This window comes from Gordionus sp. m RMFG-2023, chromosome 2, assembly GCF_954871325.1.
Source record: "Gordionus sp. m RMFG-2023 chromosome 2, tfGorSpeb1-WG-v2, whole genome shotgun sequence".
In the NCBI taxonomy this organism is placed as follows: Eukaryota; Metazoa; Nematomorpha; class Gordioida; order Chordodea; family Parachordodidae; genus Gordionus; species Gordionus sp. m RMFG-2023.
Window position 1 is genome coordinate 31816423 of NC_088776.1, and position 22551 is coordinate 31838973.

The 22551-nt window shown below is 28.0% G+C and overlaps 1 protein-coding gene across 1 annotated transcript; it reads right to left on the reverse strand.

Annotated features, from left to right (window-relative positions):
* Positions 1 to 720: 720 nt before the first annotated feature.
* Positions 721 to 19379, reverse strand: LOC135924260 (large neutral amino acids transporter small subunit 1-like). Its single transcript, XM_065459315.1, has 9 exons — positions 18872 to 19379; positions 13762 to 13887; positions 12483 to 12588; positions 11546 to 11590; positions 4264 to 4387; positions 4091 to 4194; positions 1438 to 1534; positions 1045 to 1194; positions 721 to 909 (listed from the first exon to the last, which is right to left on the reverse strand). The coding sequence occupies exons 1-9, from the start codon at positions 19377 to 19379 to the stop codon at positions 721 to 723; spliced, it is 1449 nt and encodes a 482-aa protein (XP_065315387.1).
* Between the last annotated feature and the right edge of the window lie 3172 nt (positions 19380 to 22551).

Below are 22551 nucleotides of genomic sequence, written 5' to 3' on the forward strand. Positions count from 1 at the left end.
GGGTAAAAGGTATAAATAAAATAAAAATTAAAAAAAAAATTATTAAAAATATAAAAAAGAATGAAATTATAAAAAAATATTAATAATTAAAAAATGAAAAATTTAAAGTTAAAAGTTAAATAAAAATTGTTAAAAAAAACGTAGAAGAAGAATTTATCCAAACTCCAAAAAAAAAATAATTTTCCTATAAAAATTAAAATTTACATAGTTTATAATATGAAATTAACCAACATATGTAATATATAATTCTTCTAATTTGCATAAGACATTTTTGTATAAAAATATTAATTTGAATATCACAAGTTTGTACAAAAAATATTTTTGTTTATTTTAAAGAGGAAAAAAAATACCTAACATTATAATTTATGAATCGCGGATAATTCTCAAGAAAAAATTCCCTATTACTTTTTTAAATTTTAGTTCAGCAGCACCTTTAGAAAAATTAACAGCTTAATTTAAGAAATACTTATAAAAATTTTGAGATATATGCATAGTCAGATAACACATTGTAAAAATAAGTCTTTATTTTTAATGAATAATCAATCCATTAATTGAGCATAAACTAATAATAATTTAATATTGTAAATCGAATTCAAAATAAAATAGGGTTTGAATGATATAAATTTCATTCTTCTTTTTCAGGTAAGCAATATAATAGCTTTTGAGTGAATATCGTAAGTTGTTCTAAAAATAATTCTAAAGATTTTTATCTATATTTTTTTAATTACTGTTAAAGATATTTTTAATCCATTTTGGCATTTTCTTAAACTCAATAGTGCAATAATATATGGGAATACCGGCTAAGATCATTAAGAGTCCAATACCACAAATTTCTGGACTAGTTACAAGAGGGAGAAGTACCAAGAATATGCACATTAAGAAGAATAATACGGGTAAAATAAGATTGACCTATGTAGTTAAAATTTAATAAATAAATTATAGAAACAGGCAGGATTAGATTTAACTAATTATTCGAGAATTACAAACAATTGAAATAACAACATTTTCTAAATTATTTATATAAAATAAATTAAGTAGTTATACTTTGATAGGTCGATACATCTCAGGATTTTTAAATCTTAACCATAAGAGAGCTGCAACCGAAAAGCCTACAAATACCGATTCCACAAAACTCAAATAGTTTATGAGTGCTAAAATATCCTCAAATATGCACATCAATATTGACATCAAAGCCTATAAATAATTTAAGCAAATGGGTTAAAATTAAATTGTACTGTTATTTGAGTTAATATTTTATACCATTATAATATTTTAAAATACTGAATTTAAATAAGTGATTTGCTATCTAAATTAACTCCCCTCATGCTACTTTCCCTATAAAAAAAAATCTTATCATGATATTGAGAGGAGAGTTCTTTATTAAATTTTAGTTTTCTATTTACTCTCCCTTCCTCTCTTCTTTAATTGTTTTTTTACCGTAAATAGTATAGCTGGAATAGGGCTAAATTTGTTTATATTAATCATTGCCACACATTCTGGTAAATGACGAGCTCGAGCTCCTACAAAGAATAATCTAAAAAGATTTAAATAACATCAAAAAAGATATGAAATATAAATAAATACTCAATATTGGGCAATTCAATAGCTATCAGACTTTGCTTAAATTTTGCGACTTATGAAGGGTAGATTAGGTGCATGGCTTAAAAAGTTTAGTAAAGGAAGGGGGTGGGAAGTCTTTTTTTAAATAATAATAAGCCAAATTTTAGCACTCTAACTTAATTAGATAGGGCAGATATTACTAAATTTCAATAAGAATTGTTCACACGAATAATAAATTTACTATTTGTATTCGATTTGAATTACTCGAATGATTCGTTTTTTTTAATATTATAAAATAATTCATATGAAAATATATTGACAGAAATTATTAACATCTTTATTGCACATCTAATTTTAAACAGAAAAAATATTATAATTTATGATAAAAAAAATGCGATCAAGTTATTATCGAAATCAAAATCTATCAATTTTAAGGCAAAGGAGCCGGCTCGTCAGCCCAAACAGGTAATAACATCAAGAAAATACCGGCCTGTAGCTAGAAAATAACGTTAAATTTCCTTCCTATTCGTCCTTTTTACCTAATTCAATATCACTAGTTTAAAATGAATTTAAGAAATAAAAAACTAAAAAAATGTATTATGGGAAATATTTTCTATACATTTTCCTATAATAATTTGTGATAAATAGAATCAAATAGATAACATCATTAAATTATCAAAGTCATTGCTGAATATATAAATTTACTACATAACATTTAAATAGAGTATATAAACTTAATATTTTGAGTTTAAAATTTCTTCACTATATGCTTTTTACAACTGGCCGTATCGGGCCATGGGTAGGGCTTAGATCTAAAAAAATTGGCACAGGAGGACGGGTTTAGGCGGAAAATTTTTATTTTGCAGGTTTTAACTTATATCATGCTCAAAATCTTTTATACGGTCCAAAACCAAGTTGATTAAAAATTTTTATTTTCCCTCTTTGAGTAAAGAAAATTACCACTATCATCTTTAAATTACACCCAAAAGATTTATATTAATACCTTTCTATTTAAAACTTTCAATCAGGTCCAAAACCAAGTTGTTTATAAAAATTTACTTCTTCCCTTGTGGGAAAAAAGTATCTGTTTTAACCTCCCAAGATATTTGTAACACTGTACTACCAATACTTCTTATTAAGACCTGATTTTTAAAAATGTTTTATATTATAAAAGGCTAACGCTAACTTGCATTAGAAATTTTATGGTAAATAAAATATAAATACCTATCATATTCATCTATATTTCTTTCAAACTAAAGGATTTTAAATTAATTTATACAAATGATTTATAAAGATATAAATTATTACATATTATTATTAATAAATTAAGCTTTTCTTGTTCAGAAATGGAAGATTCTATATATTTTCATGATTTTCACAGAATCAATATAATGAGTGAGCAGTTGATTTATATTATAAGTCTATGATAGTAAACTCTAAAAATAAAAATTGGAGCCAACAGTAGTAACTATATTTTATTATATATTTAAATTTAATCAATTTATCTGAGTTGTAAAGGCGCATAGTAAAATTGAAGTTGAAACCCTGCCAAAATTTATTTTTAAATATCTTTATCTAAAATATTTTAATTATAAATATAAACTATTCTAATATAAATATCAGAGACCTGCAGGTCCAGCCCAAAACCCGAGGCATAAATTTAAAAAAAAAAGATTAAGCAATATATTTTAAATTGCGACTATTATATATTATATCTGCAGGCCTGGTCACCCGACCCGATCAGGCGTAGCCCGACCCAAATACTCCGGGGCTGCCGGACCTAAAAATTTTTTTGAGAAATACCCGGGCCGTGCCAGGCCGTATATTTTAAAACCAAATATCTTAAATCGCCATTATTGCCTATAAAAATTAAAAATAAATATAATATATTTTAAAAAAATAAGGGCCGGGCCGATCATGTTAAAAAAAATCCAGGCTGGGCCGCCGTGCAAATAGCACCTCTGCAGGTCTCTGTTGTATATAAAAATTTAAAAAAATATATTAAAAATTGTTGAATCATGGAATAATTTATTACATAAATTCACTTCTTACACTTCCTATTTTCATTTCAAAACTATTTCATCGATTGTTAGAAAATATAAATGCCGAATAGGTATATTTTTTCCGAAAATTTTATTTAAACGTGGGCCTTTAAAAAATTTTACAAATCGGGTTCGTAAAAAAATTTTACACCCGGGTTTTTAAATAAGTCCGGGCCAGGTCTAAATAATATTTTTAAATACCCGGGCCGGGCTTAAAGATAAAAACTTGGATTTGCATAATTTTTTTTATAAATCCGAGCCGGACCATGCAATTGGTATTTCTGCAGAACACTGATATATATAATTTTAAAATTTGATTTGCAAAACATACAACTTATAAAAATTAAAAACATTTGACCACTGACCTCTTGTTCTATTTCTAAAACAAATTGAGATGAAATACTAAAGGCGGGGTTTCCTTCTTAAGACATTAGGGCGTCCCCTTTATTTAAAAAATTTTTATTAACACAAACCTAAATTGCATATACCTGGAAGAAGTAAAAAGACAACCATTCAGGCTTCCTAACGTAGAAGCAGATACAAAAAGTTGAATAATCCAAGTCAAACTTCCAGGTGAGTTTTTAGCGAAAGTCTTTATAATTATATTAAAATATGAACAATTAACATTTAAATTTTTTTCCAATAAGAAAAAGATGCTTACGACTGCCACTGCTTTGGAAGTCTCCATCTCAAAGGGCGATAGAACGGTGAAATATGAAATATTTGTCAACAAATAAACTATAGTAATCAGAGGTATGGATATGTTAATTGCTCTAGGCAAATTCCTTTAAAATTAAAATAAAATTTTGTTCATAATTTTTAAAATTTTAAAACAAGGATAAAAAGATAGGAGAGACAGAGGTAGAGCGATTGATGGGGTAAATGTTAATTCAAATAGTCCGTTTGCTTTCGAGCATAAAACCTTAAATATGACAATGTAGTTTCTATATGTTTTCTTAATACTGTTAATCCTTTGGAAAATTTTCCAAGTTTGATATATTTTGCTTAAAAACTCTTGTCCAAAAATAATAAAAATTATTTCTCCCAGATGGGGGCGCATTGTACATAACATACATATAATTATCAATAAAAATAATTATAAATATTAGCTATGTTAAATTCTTGTATTCAATTTTATTTAGTTAAAATTTATATTAAGTATAATTCCCGCTGTATTGTTATTTTTACGAGAATTGGCAATGGGGAAATAGTTTGTGGAAAAAAACGTTCAAATAATGAGGTTAAAGTATAAAACGAAAAAAAATCAAAAAAAAACAGAAAAATACTGTGAAAAAATCTCACAGGGCGAGGAAAGAAACTTTATTTTAAAAATTTGGGGAAACAAAATCTGTAGGAAGAATAAAAGTCATCGGAGAATAAATCAGTAATATATATAAAAATAAAATAAAACTACTAACTAAGGGTGTATATAATATATATTTTAATCATATATGGGTCGGAAAGAATGGGGGGGGGGGGTTAAAATTTTTACCTCGGATATATAGTAGTATCATTCAAACTATAATAAATAGATATTTTCTTTATTTAAGATGGGTATGGAGTTGTTCCTATTAGAGATCTGCAAAGTCTAACCCGCGAAATTCAAAAAAATAATAAAAAAGCCTAACAAAAAGCCGAGAAAATTGTACCGGAGACGGTCGGTTGTCGTACATAAATATTTTCAAGCAAGGAAATTAGATAAATAAATTGGGCATGGTCGGGTGTGGCTATTTATATATATTTATAAATCAGGCAGAGTATTTCAAATTTCTGAGTTTTTGTAAGATTTTAATAACAGCTCGGGACATTAACATTTTGATATATTTTTTGAATTTCAAAGCTAATATTTTGATTAGATTTGAATATGTTTTGACTGTCTAATTGTTAACAGGGAACTAAACAAGTTATTTATGATATCCAATATAAAATACAGATATCAAACACAGTGATTTATAAAAAAATTATTGTAAAAATAGTTGGGCATAGAAAAAAGATATAAGAGGCTTAACTGTCATTGGTAGAAAAGCACATTTATAGATATTATAAATGTGCAGGAAATTCCGTACAAATTTTTTAGGGTTGTTGAGAACTTATAAGATAATTTTAACTGGCCGGGCAGGATAAAAATGAGCTGGGCAGGCAACTTGTGTCGGGCTTGAGATCTTTAGTTTCCATATCAAGACAGGACCGTAGCCAGAGGAAAAAGGGAGCCAGCCCCCCCCCCCCAAAAAAAAAATATTATTTTGGCCCTTAAACCTGTCCCCTAGAAAAAATCTTTGGCCCCCATAAATTTTTCCGGCCCCCCTAATTAAAAAATTTTGTAATTGATTATTTTTATATTTTTAAAATAAATTTTAAATATTTATTCAAAAAACATGTCTAGTTTGTAAATTTCTTACTATCCTGTTTTATAATATTTTATTATTTTCATGTATGTTTGTGTATAACATTATATAAGCGCTTAATTATCAAGTTTTAATTGTAATACTTATTTCAATGATAATTATTTTATTTATTATGGTTCAATCACAATATTATTATCTTATGAAGGTCTCTGATATAGATCTGGGTACAAAACATAAAAAATAGCCATTTTCTGAAGCTAATCAAGTGGTTACTCAAGTCATGATATATATATATACCTAATCTAAGAAAACAGATTGATACCATTCCGTAAATATTTATTAAAAAAAAAAAAGGGTCTTATAAAATTTTTATAAAATTTGGTAATTGTTGTGCAAGTAGTGTTTCTAAACAGCCCGATTTGGGTTGATTTTTAAAAATGGCCCGATTATAGACAAAATAATATTAAGTATGCCCCATATAACCAGTTATTTAAAACAGTGGTGAATATTTTAGATTTATGAAGAAAATACTGAGATAACAACAATTTTGGTATAACAAATTAACCGCAATCGTTACTATCTATTTCTTAGATTACATGAGCTATTCAACAAAAATTACGGAGCTGCAAATGTAGAAACATAATTTATTCTTCTGGACTATTTATAGCAATGTTTTCTTACACCATCCAAAAAGATCCTGAATTAAATAAGATTATGAAATTTAAAGCCAAAAATACCCGATATACATCACCCAAGATTCAAAACGAAGTAATATCTATTATGGCAGATATGATGCTTGATTATATTTCAGATAAATATAACAAAAGTGAGATGCCTTTTTTTGTCTTAAGGCTTATGAGACAAAAGATGCATCAGGTTATGAAATCCTGAGCATAATTATTCGCTCTATTTTCTGGAGAAGTCCATGAAAATTTAATAGGAATTATTCATTTACAGTATCCTTCTGCTGAAAGCATTACTATGCATTTAAAGCAACTTAATGAGTTAAATCATAATTCAATGCATATAATAAGCCAGGCATATGATGGTGCAAACGTTATGTCTGGCCGAGGAGTGCAAATCCTGCTTCAAAAAAAATTAATAAAAAGGTTCGTTTTATATATTGCTACAACCACATGTTGCATCATGTGGTTCAAAATTGGTATAATAATATTGTTATCATTTCTAGTATTTTTTAATTTATCCAATGCATTGTATAATCTTTAGGCGCTATAACGTATCATCCTGTAAATATGCAGGCCATACTCTTAAGAAGACCAGAGGTGGATTGGTCATTTAGAAACACCTCGCATCATTTATGATAATTTTGAGGCTATTGGTGAAGTATTATTTTACTTTTCTAATAGAACTCTTAATTCAGAGGGATTCACTCATAATTCAGTGGAAGCCTCTGGTCATATATCTCAATGCGTTAATAATTTATGAGATATTAATAGCAATGAATCCACTATATAAGTGTCTACAGTCAGTATGTACTTATCTAGTGGATACTAAAAATTGCATTGATTCTACAATCAATATATTAAAAATAGAAGAAGCGATTATTGATTTGATTAGAATTAAGGCTGAAGAATTTTTAACAAAATATAATCTCACTCCCCAAAAATCATCAAACGTACGTAAAACGCCTATAAATTATCAAGATTTTTAAGTCGAGACCAAATTACAATTTGATTGTGAATAAGAATCCAATTGGAGTTCTTTAAAAAGGAATTATGAAATTATGGATTACTTTGTTGATCTTTTTTTAGATAGATTTATACAAAAAGATTATAATCTTCTATCATGTTTCAATACATTGTCTCCCTTTGACCCTGATTATTTTATATCGAATAAAATGACCGGGTTAGAATAATTATTAAACTTAAATATGGAAACGTTACATGAAGAAATGAAATAGCCAAAAAATTAGCTGTAGAAGTTAAACACATAATTTTGAAAATACCTTAAATATTTTAAAAAATATCATCATGCATTTAAAGAATTGTATAAATGCTAATCAGCAGCCATCATCATTGGGGTACCAACGGCTTCTTCTATGGCTTCTTTCTCTATAATAAAGAGAGGAGTTCTATCGAGTACTAGAGAGTCGATGAAGTTCAAATTAAGCAAAATTTAGTATTGTTGGCTTATGGAAAAAAAATAACAAATTTATCCTTAAATTCAATTATGTTATAATTTAAAAATCGTCGTATTATATAATAGTATTATTTTGTATTCATATTACATTAAAAATTTTTAATAAAAATAGCAAAATATTTCTACGAATGCTTAATTATTTGTTTTATTTTAAAAAAATAGTGGCCCCTCTAAGTAAGCAGATGGCCCCCCTAGCTGAAAATTATTGGCTACAGCCCTGCACATATAGCAAAACAGGTTAAGTGTTTATTTTTGATTTATTTGCCCTTATATATTTATACTTTTTTGGTATCGCCGGGGTGGCCTTATGGGTTAGATGTATGCTTAGAAACAGAAGGACGATGAAGGACGAAGGTAAATCCTGGTAAGGAGCATAAAAACTTTCAAGTTTTTCTTCGATGACTGATGTGTAAAGACATATGGTAAGATAAATTTCGAAGCTTAGAGATGGCATCCCGGTCACTGACAGGCCTGGACAGCCGGGTTCTAAGGATACCTGTCCAATAAACAAAATGAAGGAAACAAATGGTATGAATATGAAAGCTAGAGCGTTTCCTCCAAGCGACGCGCAGGGTGTAGACCTCCATCCTGTGAAAAGTAAAGTAAAGGTCAAAGCAAAGAAGACAAGATTAGCAAGTTTGAATATTGGGACGCTTAAAGGTAAGACGAGAGAATTGGCATCAATGTTGAACAAGAGAAAAGTTGATATAGCTTGCATACAAGAGACGAAATGGAAAAATCAGAAGACTTTAATGGTTGGAGATGGGTATAAATTGTACTATAATGGAATTGTTAGCAATAGGAACGGTGTCGGCATTATCCTCAGTCAAGATCTAACCTCCTCAGTAGTAGAAGTCAACAGGATCTCTGATAGATTAATGAAGAAAACTCTGCATTGGTCAATCAATACTACACATCCTTTCAGTATATGCTCCCCAAACGGGTTGCAAGGAAGAAGAGAAAGATGACTTTAGAGCTATCCTTGATGAAGTTGTAATGGAAATCCCTAAGGATGACCTAGTCATAATTGATGGTGACTTAAATGCGCATGTGGGGAAAGCAAGAGATAGCTACAAAAGGCATCATGGTGGTTTTGGATATGGAGAAAGAAATGATGAAGGAAAGCATGTACTGAAATTTGCGTAAGCCTTCGACCTTGCCTTAACCAACACCTACTATAGGAAAAAAGACAGTCATTTAATAACATACGAATGTGGTACAAGGAAAACACAGATAGATTACATTCTAATCTCTCGCAGAAGATTAAAAGATGTAATAGACTGCAAAGTCATCCCAGGAGAAGATATCGTCGTGCAACACAAGCTACTAGTCATGGATTTACACATCTCAAATAAATCCACTCAAAACAAGATAAAACTGGAACCATGCATCAAATGGGGCAAATTAAAAACAATGACAGATGCCTTTGCAATCAGTGCAAACATTGAAAATAGATTCCTCACAAGTCAGTGAAAAAATGTGGACAGACCTTTCATCCAGATTAATAGACACTGCCAAATCGACACTAGGCTTGACAAGGGGAGGTAACAAATCATACAAAGAACCATGGTGGTGGAATGAAGAGGTAAAAACCACTATACAGGAGAAAAAAGCCTTTTATAAAATATGGTAAAAATCCCAAAACCCAGATGACAAGACAAGATACAAAAAATCCAAGAGATTAGCTACAAAGGCGGTGGCTAGGGTCAAATCTATGGCATACAATGACATGTATGAAGAACTACATACCAAAGAAGGGCAAAATAAAATATAAAGATTAGCCAAACAGCGAGAAAAGAATCTAGGGATATAAACGGAGCTCCGAAAGTAATCAAGAATAAAGATGGGAAATTGATAATAAAGGAAAAGGAAATAATGAATAGATGGAAAGAATATTTTCAGGAGCTTCTCAACTTTAATCTCCACATACTACATCTAGACGAACACTCCCCATGTCAAAATCTTGTACAACCTATAACAGAACAAGAAATAATCACATGCCTCAAGCATATGAAAAACAACATAGCTAGGGGTCCAGAAGATATTCCAATAGAAAGCCTTAAAGCACTAGGAGATGATGGAATACATCTCCTCACAAATCTGTACAATAAAATACTTGGAAATGAAGAGGTTCCCCAAAAATGAAGGCAGAGCTATCTAGTTCCTATCTTCAAATATAAAGGGGATCCACACAATTGTCAAAATTACAGGGGCATAAAACTAATGTCACACTGTCTAAACCTATACGAAAAAATAAGAGAAAAAAGATTAAGAGACTAATCGAAATAGGAGAGAGTCAGTTTGGCTTTATGCCTGGAAGATCAACATGATACCACGCAATTAGGCAAATAAATACAGGGAAAAGAACAAAAAGCTACAGTCTTTCTCGATCTAGAAAAGGCCTTCGATAGAATCCCAAGAAAACTTCTGGTGGGCGCTACGCCACAAAAAGGTTCCCGAAAAATATATAAGAATTACAGGATATGAAAAAGAGATAAAAAGTAAAATTAATAAAGGGTGGTTAAAGTGAAGATTTTTATCTGGAGTGCTATTTGACAAAAAAATCCCACACAAATTAAAGGGAAAAATTTACAGTTCCATACAGTTCGGAAACATGGCCAACCAAAGAATCAGACGAGATAAGTCTACAAACTATGGAGATGAGAATGGTCAGGATGATTGCTGGGGTAACAAGAAAGGATTAAGTGAGCAGTACAAGAATACTAAGTAGTTTAAAGGTAGTTCCCATTAAGACTAAGTTAATGGTAAACAGACTTAGGTGGTATGGGCACACAATGAAAAGAAGGCCTATGAACTACATAGAAGGTTGAGAGTTTGGAAGTGATGGGCAAACGTAAAAGAGGAAGGCCAAAACTTCAATGGGGCCAGAGCCAATATGAAGAAGTATAAATTAGATAAAAGAGATTGTATGAATAACATAAAGTGGAGAGAGATGTTGAAGGAGCTTACCACCAGAAAAGGTGAAAGCTAAAGAGAAAAAAAAGAAAAATGTATTTATACTTTTTTGCTGGGGAAATTTATAACTTAGTGGGACATGCCTGTAAATATTTTTAGCATAAGATTTCTATATAGGTAATAATATCAAAGCGAATTTTAAAAAATCATTGGTAAATCATCCCTCTAAGTCCTCGAATTTATGTCACGAAGAAATAGATAGGGTAGCATAAAAAAATATTGCAAATAAAACTCAAATCATTATATAATTGATTAAGGTTAAAAGAAAATTAAATCATTGAATAGATTTTCCAAAAATGTTACTTATATAAATAATTACGTCGGAGATTTTATCATATCTCTTATATTTTTACATATTTTCACAAAATATGACATATAAGAAATATTCTATAAAATCCATTCGCTATGATAAACATTCGCGATAAAAGTTATTATTATACATAAATATATATATATTGGAACTTGTATGGGTTATTGATTTCTTCAAGAGCAAAATTTAAATAATTCCTAAAAAATAAAGTATTTTATACATTATGTAAAATAGTTTAAGTAAAATATAAGTGTAAAATAATGAAAAGTTGTCATATAGAGAAAAGTTAATTGCCTGAATATGTCCATAGAACATTAAGTTTCGGTAACAAAAGTGGTAGTTGAGAATTTATTAATTGATATAAATACTAATTACATAACTAAAATAAGAAATTAAAATAATATAAAAAAATTAAAATTAAAAGATTAAAAATTAAGTTCGTAAAATCATGATCCCTCTTTCTTTTAAGTAAAATATTCCCGATTATATATATTTTTCTTTCCCATTCATTTGCATCGTCTTTACTCAAATAATCTAATAAATAGTTTCGTTTTTCTGTTAAACAGTCGATTTATTTGAAATTTACATATTACAACAATAAGTAAGGTGTGCCCTTCTAAATATAACTATCTATGCAAATATCACATCACTTTTTATTGGTCCATTCGAAACGTCTATAAAATATTTTATATATTGAACCTTTATTGAAGGTTAATGAAAATATTTTAATATCTCCATAATCTTCCAATATAAAGTAAGACACAAAAAAATGAGAATAAAATTCAAAAACTAAAAATGAAACTTTGAATATATTTAAATAATATTTGGTAAAATTTTAAGCGAAATTAAAAAGTAAAAATGAAACCATAAGAGGCATTCTAAATACATTTAAATTATAGTTGGTAAAATTTTAAGAGAAATTATTTATATCTATAACATTTCTGAATGTGATTTAGTCAAATATATTTAAAAATACTATGGAACATGGTATATCTTAGTTTATGATAGCTATTTAATTGAACTAAGAAGAAAAAGGCTTAATTCTTTTCATGTAAATACCGCCTTCAATATAAATAAATTAAAATAAACCATCCGGAATATGAAAAGAAGGCGGAATAGAAGGACAAAGATAGTTTTCCGATGTCAACAGTTGTTCCTTTAAATAACGTCGAAATTTTTAGATATTCATATTTACCTAATTATATTTAAATAAATAAAAATATTAATAAGAATTTTTGGTATATACCGCAAAGACAAATTTCATATTTATAAATAAGTTTAATACCATAACTTTACGAAATAGTTAAATCGAAAAACCCACTAAAAATCCCACAAGGCTTTAAAAAATTATAAATTTTATTAAATAATATTATTTCTAAAAAATAATTAATTTTAATTTTATAAATATAAGATTAGCTACAAATTTCACATTTTATCAAATTTAAACTATTTGATTTTATGGCTTAGAGACTCTTCTAAGGTTCATAGATGCATCTACGATTTTTAAAAGAGGTTTAGGTGCCCTTAGCCTATAAATTTTACTGAAAGGATTCAAACTAGCTTTTTCAATGTTTTGCCTCATTTTTTACATTTAAAAAATAATCATTTCTGTTTTATAAAATTTCTTTTTTATAAAAATTTTGAATTATATAAAAAGGCGAAAATAATAAATTAATATTAATAAATTAAAACAAAACAAGAAGCTTGCATTGAATCATTTGTGGAAACTTCACTTATAAGAAAATAAAAATAATACACAGCTGATACCTTTAAAATTTTTATAAATTAAACAAGATGTTTCTAGATTAGTCCATCTATGGTCTAAGAGTCGCTTAAATGTAATACTAGCATATTTTTTGGTTATATTAAATAAGAAATATGTGATTAAAAAAATTAAGAATTGTAGGAAAATATTTACAGCAATTTTAAATCACTAGATGCAATGTAGATTATGATTAAAACAATGAATATAAGTCATCGATGACAGAATGATAGAAATAAATTTTATTAAATGAAAATATAATATATGTTTTCAGAGTGGATAAAGGATGCCTATAAGTAATTAATCATTAAGAAAAGTAAGAAATATTCAGATGCGCAAGGCATGCAAACTCCATTCAAATTGATTTTCATCTTAACGGTAACGCATAGCCAAAGTGTGAAATTATTTATATTATAATTCTAAATAAAAATCATATTTTATATTAATAAAAAGAATTTTATTAACTTTAGTAATTATTTAAATTTTACAGGTGGCCAAACTTATATGAATCGGGGTAGTTATGATTAAAATGTTTATGTTTATAATTTCCAATTTTGTAATTTATGATAAAAAAATGTAACTCATTAAATAAGTTCTTTCCTTAACCTTTGGAGATATTTAGAAGTCCGAGAGTCATAATAAAAGCCAATGCACCCAACTTAGCCATTGTTAAAATATTCTGCAATCGAGTTGCCCATCTCACGTTATAACAGTTTATGAACGTTAATAAACCTTTATCGTTGATAAATAAATGGACATCATGTCAAGTTTTTGTAAATATTTAAATAAATTAAAGTAAATAATTATAAATTATTTTTACAAGATATTACAAATATTAATATATTACTTTACATTTGCCTAACATAGTCCAAAATATTTACGAATGGCAAACTTGATTTAATCTAGTGTAGGCCTTTTCAAAAACAAATAGAAAAATTTACTATTTTTATTCGATCGAATTATTCGAATAATTCGTTTTTTAAAAATATTATATTAATATGAAAATATATTAACAGAATTTTTAATTTATTTTATTGCATATCTAATTTTGAACAGAAAAATTGCTTATAATAATGTAATGATCAAGAACTTGCGATCAAGTTATTTGAAATTAAAATGCATATTCATTTAATTTATAATGTCAAACCAATATTTAATACAATTAATTTCTTCTTATTGTTTCTTCTTTATAAGGCATGAAGTTATGACAGCAAATTAGTTCCAACTAAGAAAAGGCTTTTACAAGCACCCATTAGATTAATAGAAAAAACAAACAATTTAGTTAATTAAAAAATATTTTATTAATTATTCCGAAATATCGAATATTCGATCATTTATTTGAATGATATAATTCGAATTAAGCTTAGTCGAATAATTAGATTATGCTAATAATTAGTCGAATAATTAGATTATGCTAATAATTAGTCGAATAATTCTTTATTCGGATTATTCAAATCTAATAATTCTTTATTCTTATTCGAACTAAACATTATTTGTATTCGTTACTATTAGATACGTTATAACTAAGCCTGATCTAGTTTATAACGTCTTCATTTACACACTTTTTCTAAATATAATTATATAATAATTCTAACTTATGATAAATAATAATTTAAAATCTAATCGTTACAAAGATTTGAGCTCTGCGGGGAAAGATTAATTCTAAGATCCGTTGTTTAATATCTTACCAAAACATCTAAGAAATTTAATTAAAAATAAATAAATAATATAAAACCAGAAGGACTGAGACATATTTATTAAATATCAGAGGTCAAAGGAGCAAATAATTTAGTTTTTTTTAAAGATAACCTCTTAAAAAGAACTATTCCAGATTACACCATTTTCTTAATATTATCTTTCAAAACTTATATTTAAAATTTTATAATTTAAAGTTTTATATGATATTTTAGCATTTATTTGTGGTCGTCAGTTTCATTCTTCTCGATATCAATTATATTTATTACTTTAATGCACTTTTCTATAAATTTTTCCGATTAGTTCAACACTATTTTATACAATTACATATTCCCCATTTTACTTTCAGTGTACTCAAATCATCATAACCATCTTATAATGAGATTTTTGATTAGAGCAACATTCATTCCTTTTTCTTATATGCATATAGTTTCATGGTAAAAGTGTAGTTATTTGAGGCAAGTAGCCAGAAATGTCTAATGGGAAGGGGATTTTTATAAAAAATTCCTCAATTTAAATTAATCTTAGACCATTTCCAAACATAACATTTTTCAAAGTGATTTTTGAGGCATGTTTTCGGATTTTTTTTATTACCAAGGTTTAGTTTTTATTAACGATTAGATGGCGTCTGAAATCCTAATCGTAGCGTTTTTAAAAAATTATATATTATATAAAAAAATTAATTCGACAAATTATTAACCTTTCTTTGGAAATAATAAAAATTATTGAAAACATGCCTCAAAAACCGTTTGGAAATATGTTGTTTGGAAATAGCCTTATAGCTACTATTTGATCATTTATAATTTCATGTATTTTTTTAACTATTTAGATTTAAATGAAAAAAATTATCTTTATCTTAACCTAACCCCTTAATTTTCAATCTTATATCCCTATAACCCTTATCTAACCGCTTACGCCGGTTGGTTTTAGAAAAACAATGAATCGAGCCTAGATTAGTTCCAGAAAAGAATATTGTTCCAAAATGGGAAGTGTAAGAAGAGGCTTGGTAGCTCAGAAATATCATCTCGGTTGAGTCACTAGTTCGATTCACAGTTTTAAACAATTTCTTTTCTCCTAAAGTGACCTACTCAAATAGGTAGCTATGGTTTAGAGGGAAGGTAGAAAGGCTAGAAATATATGGGGTAGGGTATTATACACTGTGTCCGAATTGAACCGATACCCTTTTTGCAATAGTATTAAATCTATTAATTCAATAAAAATTAATAGATTGGCAGAAGGATAAATTATCAATGTTTTCAAATTTGATTATATTCTATCCAGAGGATTCAAGGATATGTAATTCAAAGTTAGACAAACAAAATCCGAACTTTCCAACATGCAAAGTATTATTTTTTATTTTTATAAATTAAATTTTACGATTTCACAAAAATATGAAAACATCAACATTAAAATTAATTTGAGTTAATTGTTGTTTTTAAAAGCTGATGTTCAAAATGCCCGCCATTAGCTCGATTCTAAGACGATCTCGCCATTCATCGATTGGCCGATCAATAATTTTATCAAAACAAGTCCATTCCTCCACAAGTAGCTATTTCAGATGGCTAACGAGTATATGAGTTTCATAAACACGTTCTTGAAGGACGCTCCATATCTTATAGTCGGATTGAGATCAGGACTATTGGGAAGGGGGGGGGGTGCAAAGAATAGATGAAATAAAATCTGGAATTTCTATTAAAAGCAGATCCACAGTTTTTCTGCTTGGTGAGCTGGACTGTCCTGGTGGAATATGAAGAATTCAGGCGATAAGTGCTCACCGATAATAACATCACGATAGTATAGAGCGTTAATTTTGGTCCCTATATCGATAATGATGAGCTCTGTGCAGCTAAGACTTAATACCCTAAAACTAAGATGATTTAGAAAAATTCAAACGAGTAGGGAACAATCGATTGGCTATGGAACTGCAACGTGCACCCTATCATTTTGCAGATATCGGTGGAGTTATTGTAAACAGATTTTCTTCTACTATTTTTGTAGTAGTTGTTTGGTACGTTTCATGGGCAATCTTATTCGCATCCGCTGTCTTAGGCTTGTTTCTTTTTTAAACATTCCACCGTTTCTCTGGATACTTGACGAATTGTTCTGTAAGTGCCAGGGTGGCCACCTTAGCTCAATATTAGTGTTCCAATATAGCAAGATTTTACGAGCTGTGCGTGGTTCCACTCACCACTACCATACCATTTTTCTGCAGATCCGGTAGCATCAATAAATGCAATCAATCAATTCAAAGCTGCGATAAGCTAGCTTCTGTTAGGAAATTCCTGCAAAAACTTTTTGATTGCATAAACTTTTTCTCGCCTTAATATTTTAATCATACTCAATTCATCTTTACTGTTTTGTTATTGTCTGCTTAAATGTAAATTTCATTATTATAAGGTCATAATTTTTAGTAAATTAGGTAGTGAAGTGAATGCTTAGGCGTATATAGGATTTTCCTATAAGGAGGGAAATTACTATTAAGCTGGTTTTCCCGCCATAAATTTATTGGAGGTCTTTAGGTCCATTTATTGCAGGCATTTGGCTATATTATAATTTTATAAAATAATTTTGGGTTTTCATTATTTTTTTTTATTTTAAATTATTAACTTTTACTAATTTTTCTTTCGAGTTCTTCTTTGTGATATATTGTATATCTTTTGGGGAGAAGGGAGATGTGGGTGGTTGGGGGGGGGGGGTTTATAGGGAAAATTTTTTATTAGCTTAAAATTATATTTACGAGGACAGGTAATTTTTAGAGGGGAGGGGGGCTGAAATGCAGTTTGCAAAATAATTATTTTTATTTTTTCGTATTGGAGAGTTCGAATTCTATTTGCCCAACTTTGAATGCGCATAGCTTTAGACCCTGTAATAGAATTTAATGAAATTTGCAGAAAATATTGATAATTTATCGCTCTCACAATTTTATTTATTTTATAAATTTAATTTTAGAATTGACAGATTTATTAACAAAACAAAAGGATATCAGATTTAATTTTTGGTTTAATAAATTTTTTTTAATTTGCTCTAACTATCTAAGTTTTATCTCTGCCATTGAATAACCTTCCATGTCTATGCCTTCTATCTTCCCTTCTCCTAGCTTCCTTTTTATATCCCTTATCCTTTCCCGTAAACTCTATTTCTATATTTTTCACCTTTATTAATTTTATCTTAGAAAAAATGCTATTACATTTTGATAACATATTATATCAGCTGCTATTCAAATAAAGTTTAATAATTATATTTTTATATTTAATATCAACTACACTATAATGAAAAATATATACTCTTTCAAAAGTTCCTAGAAATAATTTTAACTATTTTTTTTTGAAGACTAAATATCTCGATATATAATATCAATAAACTGCAAATTTTAAGGAGATTCTAAAAATACTACAAGTCAAACAATAAAATATGTTTTATAACAAATAAAAAATATATAAAACTAGACCGCATCACTGATATCTTGCGATTATTATAGATTATTTAAATTTTAATTTTAAATCATGAACACTCAATTTTTTTTCAAAACCTTTATTTATTGTAAAATACCAAGGTATAATGAACAAAATTTAATAATTATATTATATTTATTGATTATTAAAAATATGTCGTGGAATATTGAATTCGTTGGATTTCCAAATGCCAACGCATAGATTCGAGTTTTTTATTAATGTAAAATATTTATTTTATATTCTTATACCTAGATTAACTCAAACAAATTAGTTGGTAAATTTTTTTTAATTCAATGTGTTTGTTTCTAAAATACATTTGAAATTTGATAATTCAGACTAGTAACTAATTAAATTGACAATATTTAATCTTAAATAATCTGTAGGGCCAAACCTCAAGGAAATTGTTGATTGTAATTTGCCGACCAGCTTAAATATAATAAATTCATTTGATCTTATATGATTTCTTTAAAAAATATTCTAATATTTTACAAATTCTGATTTTCAATAATAAATTTGATCATTCTTAAAGTAATTTAAAATTTATTTAGATTAAAACTTGCATGTATTACCTATGCTAGAAATAGAAATTAGAATGACTCCAATTCTGTGAGGGGTCGCGCAATCCTCAAAAGCATCAGAAATAAAAGGTCTCACCAAATAATTAGCGAATGTTAAAGCAATGATAGCGTTTCCAGCAGGGATGATAACGAGCAGGGCTGACCATAAATATAGAAAGGCGGGCAATGATCCAAAGGCCTCCTGAGAATATGCATAGTCTCCACCTGATCTAAGGATGCTTGTGCCCAGCTCTGCATAACATTTCGCACCTATGCCACAAAACAAGCCCGCTGCTGCCCACACAATCAAGGCAGAACCCGATGACCCTGTTTCCTTGACTACGCCTGACGGTGATACAAATATTCCTGAACCAATAACTGTTCCTACTATCATAGCCACTCCACTAGACAAACCTATACTCTTTTTGAGAGTTATAGGAGATAGATTCTCTCTTTGTGGAGAAAGCGAAGAATTTCTCTTAATGTTTAATGGAATGATGTCAGGAATGCTAGAAGGCATCCTGAATATTACAAGTAAAATAATGTGTCTAATGTAATTATATAATTTATTGTTTCATGTTCACAATATATAGTACAGTTTTGTAAAGTTTATTAGCATGTATCTTGAAATTCAGGTCATTAATGTAGCATAATGTATAAATATTATATTCTATAATTTATTAGTTTGCTAGAAATATATAATTAGTTTCCAAATAGGATAAAAGTTAATAGATCAGCATTCTCAAGATTTAGCATCCATTATATTACCCATACATAACATGAAAAAAAATACCCTAATAAAAAAAATAAAGTTTAATTATAACCGTGATACAAATATGTTTTTTACTTTTAGAATGATTTTTTATACCACTTATAATAAAGAATTTTTATTTATTCATACAATAATAACTCTTCTAGAACGTCAAATGAATAAATCTAAATATATAGGTATGCTTAGTTTAGTTTAACTTTCATTTATATTTTTTTAATTATTAACAAATTACACATCAAGGACGGGTGAATCAAAAATTTGCCTTAAATTTGTTGTATATCTGGAAAGTCGTCGGTCAGAAAATGATCTTCAATTAGATAAAAATTTATACATATAAATTTAGTCTCCAAGTTTCAATTATGCAAGAACTATTTGCAACATATTTGTTAAAATTATAGAAACTGTTACATTAATTTTGATAATTATGCAGATCTTTAAATAGCACACACTTTTTAAGACTAGAATTATCTTTAACAAATTTGAATTAATAAAAATATTAAGGTTCCTAGAATGGGGTTTTGTTTTCATAGGCGGTCATTAGGTATTTTGGAAGGGGTGTAGGGGGGAGGGGTATTTTTATATATTAAAATGGAAATACATAATCTTATTTTGACAATTTATTAAATTTTTATAAAAACATTTTAAATTAATTATGTACCCTATAAGGACATTAAAGAAATTAATTGACCCGTTCGTCTTTATTGTTTAAAAAGTGATATCTAATTAAAATATTTAAAAAAATATATATATAATTATTTAAAAGTAAATATACACTATTATATAATAATAAAACATCTAAAAAATATATCAATATTTTTTTTAAAAAACCTATTAAACTCATATATTAATAAATACTAATCAAAACTGAAGATTCATTTGGAAGATTCATTTGTAGTCAATATCATTGGTCTTAGTTGACGCTATAGAAAAAGATTTCGTAAATGCCTTTCAATGATAAATTTCAATGTATGTACACTTTTAATTTTAAAATCTTCTTATCACGGTTCGGCAAAAGAATTTGCCTTTAATAAGAGGATATTTAAAATATTTATTTTCTTTAAAAAAGATAAAATTTATACGTATGCTTATTTTAAATTTTAGCGAGTCCCCCGTAAGAATTTTTTTTTAAAAAATAGGGAACATGGCGGGCCCCTTTCTAAAGATTTAAGATTTTCAAATGGCATTTTAGCATATTATTTTGTCATCATTAAATAAACATAATATTTTATAAACAAAACAGTGGTATATTAATATAATGGTTGCACATTTTTAATTAAAGAACTTACACTTTTTTATTGGTTAAAAAAATTTCCGATAGAAATGGATAGTGTATTGTATCCGTTTTTACTAGCCGTTTAATAGCTCTAACCTTGCCCTCCCACAAAGACTGCATATATCAAGTAAATGGCGCAATTTGCAGACATTTACAAGGCAAAATTAAACAAAGCTGCTTATAAAGGTTATAAAACCAAAAAAAAAATACTGCCAGAGATTGCATTAAAAATCATTAATCACATTAACCAATATAATATTTAATGCTGCGTTTTATCTTGTGCTATATTGGTACTAGGGTCATTATGGGTAACGAACGTAGAGGGCACGAGGATGGTTATAGGATTTGGCGCACCAGCTCAGGGTTTAGAATGAACCATGATGGATGGAGGCAGTTCAAGACGGTAGAAAGAATTAGACAGACACAAGTCAATTTATTTTCAGTTTATTAATTTAGGAAGACAGCAGATGGAATTAGACACAGGTCAATTTTTATTATAAAAATATCTAGTTAAAACATAAATATTATCCAGGAATAAAAACGAACGTTTCCAAAAATGTAAAAAGCAAAAAAAGAAGATAAAAATTGTTAAAAAGAATCAATTCCATCCTTATATACGTTTTTTTCCTCGATGTATATGCTTATATTTTTAAGTTAATAAAAACATCAAAAACTTGTTGGGATTATTATGTAATCTTTTCAAACAACCAATCAGGTATCTTATATTCCTCAATTGCAATGTGGTGATATGTCTTTACAAAAATAGAAATAGAATAGTTGTTTATCCTTTCAATTTTTGAAAGGTTGTCAATGTTAATAGCAAAGAAGGGGGCAATTAAAATTTAATAGAAAAAAAGGTGTGATTAAAAAAAATATGTTGTAAACACAACATCTTGCAAACATAAATCGCCATTTGTTAATTTTGAATTGTAAAAGCACAATGCTTTAGATATTTAACATATTTATTGTAAATATTATTTTACAATCCAAAATCACTATCCTGGTAGATAACTCTGATAAATCTATAACGTTGTCAAAAAAATCAGCCCTGGTTATTTATGTAAGATCGATATTGAGATCCTTTGATGAACCGATTTTTATATATCTAGATCTGATTGAACTGGAATCAAGCAAAAGGGATAGTTCATAACCCTACTGGATCTTCTTAAATCTGCTGGATTTTTTAAAATTGTTTTGCAAAAAAATTGGTTTTCTTTTGTTAACGATGGCTAGCGTCTACATGAGCGGGAGGGGTAGGAACAGTTTGCATCCTATTTTTTGGAGGGGGTAGGCGGCTTTAATGGGGGTAGGATAAATTTTTTGGTGGGTTATCGATTGAATTTTGCGACCAAATCTATATATTGCAAACAATCATACAGATTGTTTTCCAAATAAAACTTTCTGCTATCCTTTTAAATTACATTTAAAAGGTTTAGATATTTCAGCAAGCTCAAAAGTTATAATAATGAATTGAAAGATTTAATTGAATTTATTATCTAAAAAATAAATCCTTTATATTCACAAAATATCGATAGTTGGTAGTAGATAGATTAATTTAAGTTATACTTTATAAATTCTCTGAAAAGAGTATCATTATAATTAAAAAGGTTAAAATAATAATGGGGAAATATCGCCGCAGAAGGTGGC

Coding starts and splice junctions, on each gene's coding strand:
- LOC135924260 (XM_065459315.1), bottom strand. CDS start 19,379: ATGCCTTCTAGCATTCCTGACATCATTCCATTAAACATTAAGAGAAAT. Junction 1,535..4,090: donor TGTCTTTTTACTTCTTCCAG/GTATATGCAATT, acceptor AAATCTTTTTAG/ATTATTCTTTGTAGGAGCTC. Junction 910..1,044: donor AGATGTATCGACCTATCAAA/GTATAACTACTT, acceptor TTAACTACATAG/GTCAATCTTATTTTACCCGT.